The 12488-nt window shown below is 31.5% G+C and overlaps 1 protein-coding gene across 1 annotated transcript; it reads right to left on the reverse strand.

The window, feature by feature from the left end:
• Positions 1-845: 845 nt before the first annotated feature.
• On the reverse strand, positions 846-2521 carry LOC116116048 (UDP-glycosyltransferase 92A1-like). Its single transcript, XM_031402150.1, has one exon. The coding sequence runs from the start codon at positions 2460-2462 to the stop codon at positions 963-965; it is 1500 nt and encodes a 499-aa protein (XP_031258010.1). The 5' UTR covers positions 2463-2521; the 3' UTR covers positions 846-962.
• Between the last annotated feature and the right edge of the window lie 9967 nt (positions 2522-12488).

Raw genomic sequence — 12488 nt, forward strand, 5'->3', positions numbered from 1 at the left:
AGACCCTAGAACTACCGACCACATAAGAGTTCTAGTGACCACCCCTACTGGCAACCATTAGGACTCGAATTCAGGAGACTATATTAGATCATTCTCTTGTTCTTTTATCCTCAAGAGGAATCGAACTTGGGAGGCCATGTTAAATCATCCTCCTATTCTTTTACCATCAAATGAACTCAAACTTAAGAGATCATATTGGATCCTACTTTGCTTTTTTACTATCAGATCATCCATTAGTGATTTATTACATTATAATGTTAGGGTTGTGAGCGTGAGAAGATTTTTTCTTTTTTGCTCTTTTTAACAAGTATTGTCGTGTATGACATAAAATATCAATAGTGGTTGTAAAAGTTTATGAAACAAGAATAATGTGACTTTTTAACTGTTCTGAAAGGGAAAAGACATAATATAAATCGAATGTATCACGCTCTGATGTATAAATCAAAATAAATGGGGATTCTCTCCTTAAAAGTGTCCAATTTTAAGCATATCACGAGCTGAATGTGTGCTGCAACAACCTCTGAGTGGGATGGCGGTGAAGAAACACATATATTCGGCAGGTAGTGCCGACGGGCCGACGAAGATATCTTTTCTGGAATAAATGAACGAACATAGAGTTGACTCTTGTCTTTATGTATCAATCAAGTAAAAATCATTGAATAATGAAACCCATGTAAACAACACAAGTATAATACTACTATGTATTCTTAATTTATACATCCAATTTTGCATCTGAAAGACCCCTTGAGATTAATGGAGGATTGTGAAGAATTTGTAAGGAAAGTAATATGATTTTATATTTCCTTGATTAGGGATTTTTGTAGATACAATAGTAACTAATAAAATTGAAAAAGACGGCCTCTTATTAATCATAAGTTTGAATTCAAATACTGATCTCTATTGGCTTCTTATTTTCTACTTTAGAATTTTTTAGCTGAAGTGATAATTAATTATTAGCTAGCTCAAGCTCCATTGATGAGTTTTCTCTTGTTCTTCTCTTTCATTGACAATGCAGCATTGAAAAATTCATCCATGGCTTTCACTGAAGATCCCTTGTACTCTTCATCTCTCATGGCATTCTTTATCATCTCCCTGACTTTACCAACATTTCTTCTAATTTCAATCCCCTTCTTACTTTTCACACTCATCACCATCTCAATCTTTGCCTCTATATCTTCATGTCTCAATTCACAAGTCTTCCCTCTCGCCACCTCCACACAAATCCCCATCTCCTCCTCTAAAAATTTCACATTAAAAAACTGCTCGGCCGCCATCGGCCACCCCAGAATCGGCACCCCGTGAATCAAAGCTTCAAGCACAGAGTTCCACCCACAATGGCTCAAAAATCCACCTATCGCTTTATGTGACAAAATCTCCACTTGGGGTGCCCATTTCTTCACCAAAAGACCTCTTTTTGAACCCAAAATCACCCTCTCTTCAAACCCTTCAGGCAGCCATTCTTGGCCTCTGAATTCTGAATTTATGTCAAAACCAATTGGTGGCCTAACAACCCAGATGAAATTTTTTTCACTTGCTTCCAAAGCCATGGCCAGTTCTTTCATATGTGACAAGCTGATTACGTTCATTGACCCAAATGAAATGTACAATACTGATTTTTCAGGCTTTGAATCTAACCATTCTTTGCAGAATTCTGAACTGATTCCGGATTCTTTGTCTTTTCCAGCTTGTGCTCTATTGTCTAGTGATAATAAAATTGGCCCAATTGCCCAAACTGGCCTGTTTAATTTTCTGTTAAAATACTTCAATCCGAGCTTGTCGAATTCTTCAACAGTGTTGAACAAAATCCCATTTGAATTCACATATTCTGGTAAATTTCCCCCCTGGAAAAGAGACCAAGGATCAGAGCCATCAGCTTGAAGCATACTTAAAGCCAATTGTGTCTTCTGAATTTTTCCGGCTTCTTCAAAATCCGGCAACAAAAAATCCTCCGATTCACCTTTTTTATGCGGAAGATTTCTCCACACAGAGTAATAACAAGCCAAGCCGAATCCTCCAGCGCCACTAAAAATGGCGTGAAACACATTGAATTCCTGAGCGACACCGGCTGTCCATCCGAAAAAGATATCTGCAATTATGCAAAGCGGGGCGTCGGCGCCATTGTTCCTGCAAATAAGATCGTTTATTAGCTCTCTGAAAGCAGGCTTTAAAGAAGCCGAAGCTCTCAGGAGTTGAATGATGAGAGAGTAAGGGAGAGCGTCGCAGTTCTCGGAGTCCGGCGGGAGGCCGTGAAGCGAACTGTTGAAAGGGATTTCAACAAAGTTAATGGGGGAGCTTTTAGGGAGAGATGAGCGGAGTTTCTTGATGTTTAAAGGGGTGTTGACGAAAGTTATGGTGCAGTTTTTTCTGGTTTTCTGAATGTGAAGAGCCAAGGCGAGGAAGGGAATTATGTGGCCTTGGGCCATAAATGGAAAGAGTATAACATTTTGTTTTGTTTCTGCCATAACTTTTTTTTTTTTTGGTTGTCGCAGAGAAGGTTGGAGGAGTAGGTGGAGGACAGAGTTAGAACAGTTTCTATGTATTTTATGCTGCATCTTTTGTGGTAGATTTTATTTTATTTATATAAATCAATAACGACCGTAAAACACCGGGGTAAAAACCGTAAATTTACTTATTTATTTAAGTCGGTCAGTTGCAACAATAATTGACACCAAAAATACTTTGAATAGTTGACCAATAAAGTCTTGCTTGACCACAAATTTAGCATTTAAATATATATTTTTATGTGATTTCCAAGTGTATAATATTTGTAGTTTTAATTTGTTAACAACAATAATCCCAATTTTGAGTATAATAAATAACAAAAATCGTGTTATAATTATAAATAAAATAGAAATATTGCTACCATTAATTTTTTAGTATTAAAATAAATGGAAGAGAAGTAATTAAGTAAATACTTATCATATTATAAATTCTAATGGTACAAATTTGTATGGTGAGTCGGAACATACCATAATAAATATAAAAAATTAAAAACTTTAATAAAAAGAAAAGGCAACAAAATAATTTTGTCAAACATGAGTTATGACCGATACCTTAATTTATGTGGACATTTTACATTATCACCTTCGAGATGTCTTGTATATATTCAACTTGGCTTTTTTGTCTAAATCCATCCATAATATTCCCAAATTAATTTTGTAATAATCCTAAATTTTTATGTCCTGAAATTTTGGTTCAAAAAACAGAAGAAGAAAGAAAATCACAAATGAGAAAAATTAAGAGTTCATGATTTCCCCCGAGGTATCAGTAATATTTTCCCATCTTAGGTATCATAAATAACAACTTACTATTATTAGTATTTTGTTATGGTTTCACGGTTTAATTTAACAGATTAAGTGTAAAATGAATGAATTAGATGATGAAAAATCTACAAAACAATGACAATAAAGGATAAATTGTTATTTCAAATATTTGAGAGAAATTTTTTTTATTTTATGATTCTTTAGAGAAAAAATTGTAATAAACTCAATAGTTACTTTTAATGGTAAGTTGTTGTGAATATGTTATTGATTTGTTGAATGACAAAATCTACTTGAAATTAGCATAAAATTATAATTATAATATTGGAGGGAGTGTCAAGACTTTTCGATTCTTGAACTTGGTTGGTGTATTTTTTATTTTTTTAATAAAAATCTTGAAAAGGGAGAACGACTTACACGTACCCAAGGTTTATCGTAACGATAAGTTGGTACCTAAAAGGTTTTGAAATGACAAATAGGTACTTTCCGTCATGTTCTGTTAGTGATTTCTGTTTATTACTGTTTATTAATAGTGAAAAGACTAAAATGCCCTTAAAAGTTTGAATTTTAGTTTTTTATAAATTTAAAANAATTTTTTTTTTTTTTGTGACAATATTGATTGGAAAAATAGAATACGAATATTATATACAATTGATTTTTATTTGGCCCACCCTAGAAGAAATTTCTGGATCCGCCCCTGTCTATGGTAACACTTGATATTAAAATATCATGATAATAATTTTTATATATAACAATTTAACTTTTTGTAATACATTTTATATTAATGATAACTCTTTTTTGTAAAATGTTACTAATATAAGAATTATAGTAATATTTTCAAAGTGTTACAATAAACCTAATAATATAGTAACTTTTTTATAATGTTACCATATAATAAAAATACAGTAACATTTTATAAGTGTTACCATAAACCCAATTATTTACCGAGAAACAAAATATCATTCCCGTCAACATAAAATGGGGTTGATTTTGTCTCATTTTTATTGTTTAGGTGTCAAAATTATTTTGTCACTTTTCATTCATGTAGGGACCAAACAAATGTTTTACATATACCCAGATATTTACCGGGAAAATAACATTTAATACCACCAACCCAAATTTTCCTCAAATTTCTTAGCTAATTCCCTTGTAACTCATTCACATCGAAGGCAATTCTTTAGTTTGAGTTCAAAGTTTGCCTTCTCTTTTCTTTAACTGTTGTTTGTTTCCCTAGGAAAAGGTTTTCTTAACCCTAAACCCATAGATTTTACACAAACATCTGTGTTCTTCTTCTTGGCTATCTAAACCCATAGATTTTACCCATAGATTTTACACCAACATCATATCTATGACCATATAGGTTTTAATCCTTATTTTCAGTTTAGATAGATAAAATGTTCATATATTAAGAGTGATAGATGACTGCTATATTGGTTTTATCTTATAACTTTGAAGCTAATTACCAGTGATGAATTATCAGTCAGTAAATGCAGCAAACAAGATTTTCCAGCCTCCATACACCATCAGCAATGGGTACGAATCACACCTACCTCTCCATCTCCAATTAAGCCAACCCCAACCTCAAAAAAATGAGACACTACCACAATCAATGCAATTGGGGTAAACATTTTTCCTTGATATAGTTGTAAGCTATATATAATTGATGTTATATAAGTTTTATTAATTTAATTCAACCCTATATATTTTTTTTTCAATATTTGCAATAGACTGTAGCTACATTAACAAAAAGTTGACAACTGGGGAAGCACATCACTCCTTACTCTATCAATAACTTGCCCCACAGTTCAAAATTCAAGCTTGATTAGTAAGCTTCTGCTATTAAATACAAGTAAAATTAAGTTGCAGGATCAATAGATTTAGCGTGCAATATTCTATTAAACAAGCTCTATTTATTACTGTAGAGCAATCTGCCAAACCCAATATCTATGTGAATTTTATGCAATAATGGGAAAGAATGTGTCAGGTCTTACACTAACTTTTATTAAAAACTATTGTTATGATTGATACTGCTACAGTTGTAGAACCTATATGGTTTAATGAAGGCTCACCAGCATTTTTTTAGAATCACATTTTTGTGAAGTTGGAGATTTAAACATGTTCTTTGTCTCACTGTTTTGCATTTAATATTTGGGATGCTTTTGCCTTTATCTTTTCTTGAATTTACAATATATGTATTGTCATCTTTGAGAATATACATGAGAATTGAAGATGTTTTTTATGAATAGTTTTATAGGTTGTGAAAATGCAAGAGTACTTTTTTGGTAAAGCACAATTGGGAATGGAAGATGGTATGCATGGTGGTTTTTGTTAGAATTTTTTGAATGATTGAAAAGTATTAACTGTTGTTCATAGTTAATTTTTCAATCATCTAGGTATTAGATTTTATGAATGTAAAATATGTTGGGTGCCTATTTGTTAGGCATGTATGCAAACTATTTGTTTATGGAGGTTCACCATCAAGAAATGTTCTTTGAAAAATTAGTGTATCATTGTTTATAATTTGTATTATTAAAATAATAACTGTAACAATTTTTATATATGCTATAACAGATACACTGATAACACTTTCAAAATGTTATGGAAAATAATGTTGTAACATTTACAAAATGCAATGAATGATACTTGGATAGCACTTTTAACATGTTATTAAAAACCAATGTTTTAAAACCCGGCTCAGCCCGGCTGGTTTAACTGGTTCAGCTAGGGCCTAGAAGCTTCAATGGGTCGGGTTTATAATTTTCCTACTCACCAAAAACCCTAAGATTTGGGAGGATGATCGGCAAACAATTGATGGCTAGGATGATGGGGCTTTTGAAGACAAAGTTCCAGTGAATGCAATGGTGGTGACGAAGTTGATTTCCGATGAGTAAATCGATTGGAAATCGAACAAAACTGGTAGTGGCAACAATCGAATTTTGCTGGTGATTGACGAGGCTAACGGGGGTGGGGTGAGGTGGGTTTTGGTTGGGAGGAAGAGAGGAGTAATTTTTGGTGATGGGGAGGGTTGTTGACGCCAGCGTCGATGAGATTTGGTAGAAGTCAAACCTATTTCGGCCAAATCTTGGGTATATTTTAAGAGGAATGGGCTTGAGGTATGATTGGGGTAGCATCTAGGGTGTTGTCGCTACCAACCAGTCGCCGGCCGATTTGTATTTGGGGTGTTTTTGCTAAATTTTAAACCTATAGGGACTTAAAAATTTTTAGGGGTATATTTGCTAAATTTTAGAAGTTTTTGTCAACCGGTTTGACCGCTAGTCAACCCGAGACCTGACAACTTTGCCGGGTTTCACCCCGGGTTGGGTTTTAAAACATTGTTAAAAACTCTTCTGTAGCATTTGAACAATGTTAAGAAAAACCAATCTACAACATTGTAAAAATGTTATAAATTTGTTATCTATAAAATTTTGAGAATGTTGCAAAAAAAAAAAACTAAACTGTAACAGGTTAAAAATATTACAGAAAACTTATTTATAGCATTTTAAGAATGTTACAAGAAACTTATTTGTAGCATTTATGCAGTGTTACTAAAAATCATTCGTAACTACGAATAAATGCTACAATATACTTAACAACAACATTTTATTGCAGTTACTGAAATGATTAATAACATGCAAAAAATGTTACCAATGTCTACTTTTTAGTAACATGAATTGTCATAGCATCCTTATAAATGCTACCAATTACCTACTGTAACACTTTTTATATGTTATGGTAGACCATTTTTCTTGTTGTGACATAAATACTTATATTAGTCATACCATAAGTTAATATATTTATGTGTGGTTATTATGTCGTCAAATACATTTTATGAGTTTTATGTTTTTAGTTTGTAAGTTTTATATTATAATTTTATAAAGTTTTAAGTTTGATGTATTGATACAGTGTAGCAGGACCCATTTTTATGCAAGATTTGAAATTTTCCAATAATTGTTATAATTCATGTAATTGATACTTGCTATATATCCTTGCCTAATATACATGTATTTGCTCTTGATAGATCATAATACCATATAATTTCTTAAGTAGAAGTAGCTCATACAATATATTATATAGCCCCATCATATATTCATGAAAATGAATCTCAACCTTATAGTTGAATCTCAAACAACATACGACATTTTACTAGGATTGGAGGAAGATTCATTGTTGAATTACGAGGGTATGTTTGTTTTATTATTTTGAGTAGTATTTTTGAAATATTATTGTTAAGTTGAGTTGGATTGGGTTATTATTACAAGGTAGGATTTAAAAATTAACAAAAAAAAAAAAATCTTAGGTTTGTTAATTTAGCTAAACACCCCCAATAATAAAAAGTCTATAAATTGACAAAAACACCCTTACTCACCAACAGTTGCTAGATTCTGGTCATCACCACGGGAATTTGGTTTCATTGGGCACGACCGACTAGATCTGGCCACTCGTGTGCCGCTATGGCCTTTTCCAACTAGATCCACCACGGATCTGGCCGAAAAAGGCCAATCTACTATCGGATCTGGCAATTAACGGCCAGATCTGACCACATCTGCTCGTCATTGACGGTCAAAGATATGGTCGTTATTGACGGTCAATGACAGCTGTATATTAGCTGTCATTGATAGCCAGATGTAGCCAAAGATCTGGCCGTCAACGGCCAGAGCTTTGGTTGTGGATCTGGTCGGATCAGGCCAGATCGGTGCACTACCGGCCAGATCCAATTAGTAGTATGCCATTTTGCCAGATTCTGGCCATCTTTTGATTGTGGTTGTTGGAATATGACAAATATGGGTGAGTGGGGGTGTTTCTATCAATTTATAAAAAAATTTGTTAGAGGTTTAGTTAAATTACCTATGGGGGTTTAAAATAGTTGAATATTATAGAATATGATTTTGAGAATATTGAAACAAATGCTTTTTTTTTTTTTTAGAATAGGAATAGAATATTTTGAAAATAGGGAAATAAATGCAGTCGAAACTCTTTTAAGGTTTTTTTTTTTCTTTTTTTTTTTTTTTTTTTTTGTTATTAAGTATATTTTTTATCTGAAAATTAAAAAAATAATAATAATAATAATAAAGTTGTAAAAATTATTTAAAATGTACACTAAAATTTACCGTTTTCCAGTAATCTTTATTATTATTACATCTTTTTAATTTTCCTTTAACCTTGTATTGTATTACAATATTTTCTCANATAACAGCCAAAAAATGTAAAACTTTCTTTTATCAACTCTACTTGTAAGATCCCTGTTACAAGGAAATGAGAAGATCCAATAATTAATTTTCCTTGAGTTAAATTTAAATTTATAATCATTCATAGTTCCTTCACTTCACTCAAGTGTCCCTCCACTCACACTTCATTTTATTCACTGCATAGTCATCTTTTACTTTGCACTATTTTCCCTGTTCATTCAAGTGTTACTCAACTTAAACTTTACTTTATAGGGTCTATTTTCCAGGTCTTGCCGTTTAAAATACTAGACAGACCTTCTGATTGTAACAGACTTTAAAGATACAATGAGTAATACAGTTGCACTATTTTCTCAGTGTACTCAAGTGTCACTCTCAACTTACACTTTATTTTTTCCATAATGCCCCCTATTAAGTTCATCTAATTTCAATCATTAAAAATAAATAAATAAATAAAGCTCTAAAGGATCAGGTGTATTGAAATATTATCGTATTGTCATGGTGAGCTATTATGAGTCATTAAATAGCCTAATAAAACTCTTACATAATTCTTTTTATTTTCTTGAAAAAGAAAAAGAAAAAGTGTATTATGTGCTATTAATTTCTTGAAAATGAGATTAAAAATATGTATAAAAAACTTACATAGGGACCTAGTTTGATAGAAAAAGAAGTAGTTCCAGCTTCCCCCTCTCAAATTTCTATCTTGTGAAGTTCCTCTGCTTTTTTAAACAAAATTCCATCAGCTTATGTGTATATATATGTATATATATAAGATTATTTTATAATTTGAAACTTGTATATATATATATATATATATACACTTAGAGGAACTTTTTTTTTTTTTTTTTTTTTTTAAAATGTGCATATAAAGGAGATGTATCATGAGCTGTAATTTTTATTCTTGGTAACATAGACTTCATAGCCTAGGGAGATGTAGTGTATTGAACAATTTAAAATTTATACTATAATCTTCTCTTCTTTTTAAATTAAAGGTGAAAGCTTATAATTTTAACATCGATTTAGTAGTTTTTAGATGAAAGAATTATGAATGATGATAAATTAACTCACAAATTAAAATTGATACAATAATTTAAGGAAAGGAAAATGAATTAATGGATCTGTTTAACTTCAATATCGTCATTCTTTTGAAGATCATGAGTGAAAAAAAAATTTGGGTGATATATGTTTCGTCTTATCACCTTTGATATAACCTCCCTTTAATTGAGTTATGATGCAATATTATCTTCATATATATAATGTTATATGAATTGTTTTGCTGTAATCAATGCCACATGATTCTTGAATATGCTGGGTTATTGATCTGAGCCAAACACATTCTCGGCTTGCTTCATGGATAGCTATTATCTCGGCAATATTTGAAGAAGCAGCAACTATAGATTGTTTTGTAGAATGCCATGAAATAGTCGTACCTCCATACCTGAACAAATAGTTTGTTTGAGATCTAGCATTATGTGGGTCAAATAAATATCCTGGATCTGCATAACCAATTAATTGAGGTGTAGATTCGTTTAAATAAAATAAACCCAAATCTATTTTTCCTTGAAGATATCAGAATATATACTTAACTCTGTTCCAATGCCTTCATGTTGGAGCAGAATTATATCTTGCTAACAAATTTACTAAAAATGCTATATTATTAACAAGATACATTAATGCACCTATTGCACTTAGGTATCTTACTTCATGACCAAGTACTTCTTCTATATCTTCTGCCAACCAAAAATGATCTTTATTCACATCAAAGTGATCTTACAACCATTGGGGTACTCAATGGATGTGCTTTATCCATATAAAATCATTTTAAGATTTTCTCAGTATAATTTGATTGATGCATAAAAATTTCACTCGTTAAGTGCTCAATTTGCAAATCAAGACAAAATTTTGTTTTTCCAAGGTCTTTCATCTCAAATTCCATTTTTAGACAATTTGTTACCCTTTAAATCTCTTCAAGAGTTCCACTAATATTCAAATCATGAACATATATAGCAATTATAACAAATTCAGATCTAGATCTTTTTATGAAAACACATGGGCAAATAGCGTCTTTTTTAAAACCTTCTTTCAACAAATATATACTAAGATGGTTATATCATATTCGACTTGATTGCTTTAATCCATATAATGATTTATGCAATTTAATTGAATAAAATTCTCTAGAATTTGAGTTACATGCTTCAGGCATTTTAAATTCTTCAAGGATTTTCATATATATGTTGTTATCAAGTGATCTATCTAAATAGGCTGTAACTACATCCATCAGATGCATATCAAGGGTATTTGTTGCCAGACTAATAAGAAATCGAAATGTTATTGCATCCATCACAGGAGAATATGTTTCTTCATAATCAATGTCAGGTTTTTGAGAAAACCTTTTTGCTATAAGTCATGTTATATATCTTACGATTGCATTTTTCTCATTTTGTTTTCACACAAATACCCATTTGTACCCTACTAGCATTACATCTTTAGGGGTTCAAACTACAGGTCCAAATACTCCATGTTTTTCTAATTAATTCAGTTTTGCCTTGATTGCGTGTTTCCATTTTTGCCAATCTTCTCTCTGCCTATATTCTTCAACAGATTTAGGTTCAAGATTCTCATTATTATTTACAATATCCAGCGTTATGTCGTATGCAAAAATATTTTCAACAAATATTTCATTTCGATTCCATATTTTTTTTTTGTAGAGACATAATTTATTGAGATCTCTCCATTCTTGCTAGTTTCAAACTTTCAAGCACCTAAATTTCTGCTAGAGTTTCATGATTAATTATGTCTCTATTCTCTTCATGAGAACTTGCCTCCTTGATGTAATCATCTTGGTCATTTGCTACTCTTTTCTTTCGAGGATTTTTATCTTTGGAACCAACTGATCTACCACGCTTTAAACGTGCCTTAGATTCATTTGCTACTGGTAATTGTCCTTCAAGGCATCAATCTGAATTGGAGCATTTGCAGCCGATATGTGTTATTTAGTCACTCTTTTTGAATCAGTGAATGCATCCAGCAACTGATTTGCTACATTTTGCAAATGAATTATCTTTCGAACTTCTTTTTCACATTGTTTAAAATGAGAATCAAGATAAGATAATGATGACATTTTCTAGGTAATTTCCTTTTTTAGCTGCCTATTCTCTCCCCCTAATGCTAGGAATTTTGTTTCATCAAAATGACAGTCAACAAATCGTGCCATAAATAAATCTTCTGTTAATGGTTCTAAATATTTAATTATAGAAGGAGATTCATATCTAATATATATTCCCAATTTTCTTTGAGGACCCATTTTAGTGTGTTGTGTTGGAGCAATTGGAATATATACTGCACATCCAAATATTTTTAAATGGGAAATATTTGGCTCTTGACCAAAAGCCAATTATAAAGGGGAAAATTTGTGATAACTCACTACAACAAAAAATGGCCTATGATAACACTGGACAATATCATTTTTTTTCTTAAAGTGTTAAATATAGACTATCTATAGTAACACTTGATGTTAAAATGTCACGATAACAATTTTTATATGTAACACTTTAACTTTTTATAACACATTTTATATCAATGGTAACCTTTTTTTGTAAAATGTTACTAATATAAGAATTATAGTAACATTTTTACAGTGTTACAATAGACCTAATAATATAGTAGCTTTTTTATAATGTTACCATATAATCAAAATACAGTAACATGTTATAAGTGTTACCATAAATCCAATTATTTATCAGGAAACAAAATATCATTCTTGTCAACATAAAATGGGGTTGATTTTGTCTCATTTTTATTATTTAGGGGTCAAATATTATTTTGTCACTTTTCATTCGTGTGGGGACCAAACAAATGTTTTACATATACCCAAATATTAACTGGGAAAATAACATTTAATACCGCGAACCCAAAATTTCCCAAAATTTCTTAGCTAATTTCCTTGCAACCTCTGTATTAAAACTTGGATCGGACCGGCCGATTGGGTTCAGGGTTTAGGGGGTATTTGTAATATTTTAAATTTATAGGGACTAACTTGTTATTT

The sequence above is a fragment of the Pistacia vera genome, unplaced genomic scaffold (genome assembly GCF_008641045.1).
Source record: "Pistacia vera cultivar Batoury unplaced genomic scaffold, PisVer_v2 Contig76, whole genome shotgun sequence".
Classification (NCBI taxonomy): Eukaryota; Viridiplantae; Streptophyta; class Magnoliopsida; order Sapindales; family Anacardiaceae; genus Pistacia; species Pistacia vera.

Bases quoted from the DNA above. Each gene is read 5' to 3' on its own strand.
- LOC116116048 (XM_031402150.1), bottom strand. From the start codon at position 2,462: ATGGCAGAAACAAAACAAAATGTTATACTCTTTCCATTTATGGCCCAA.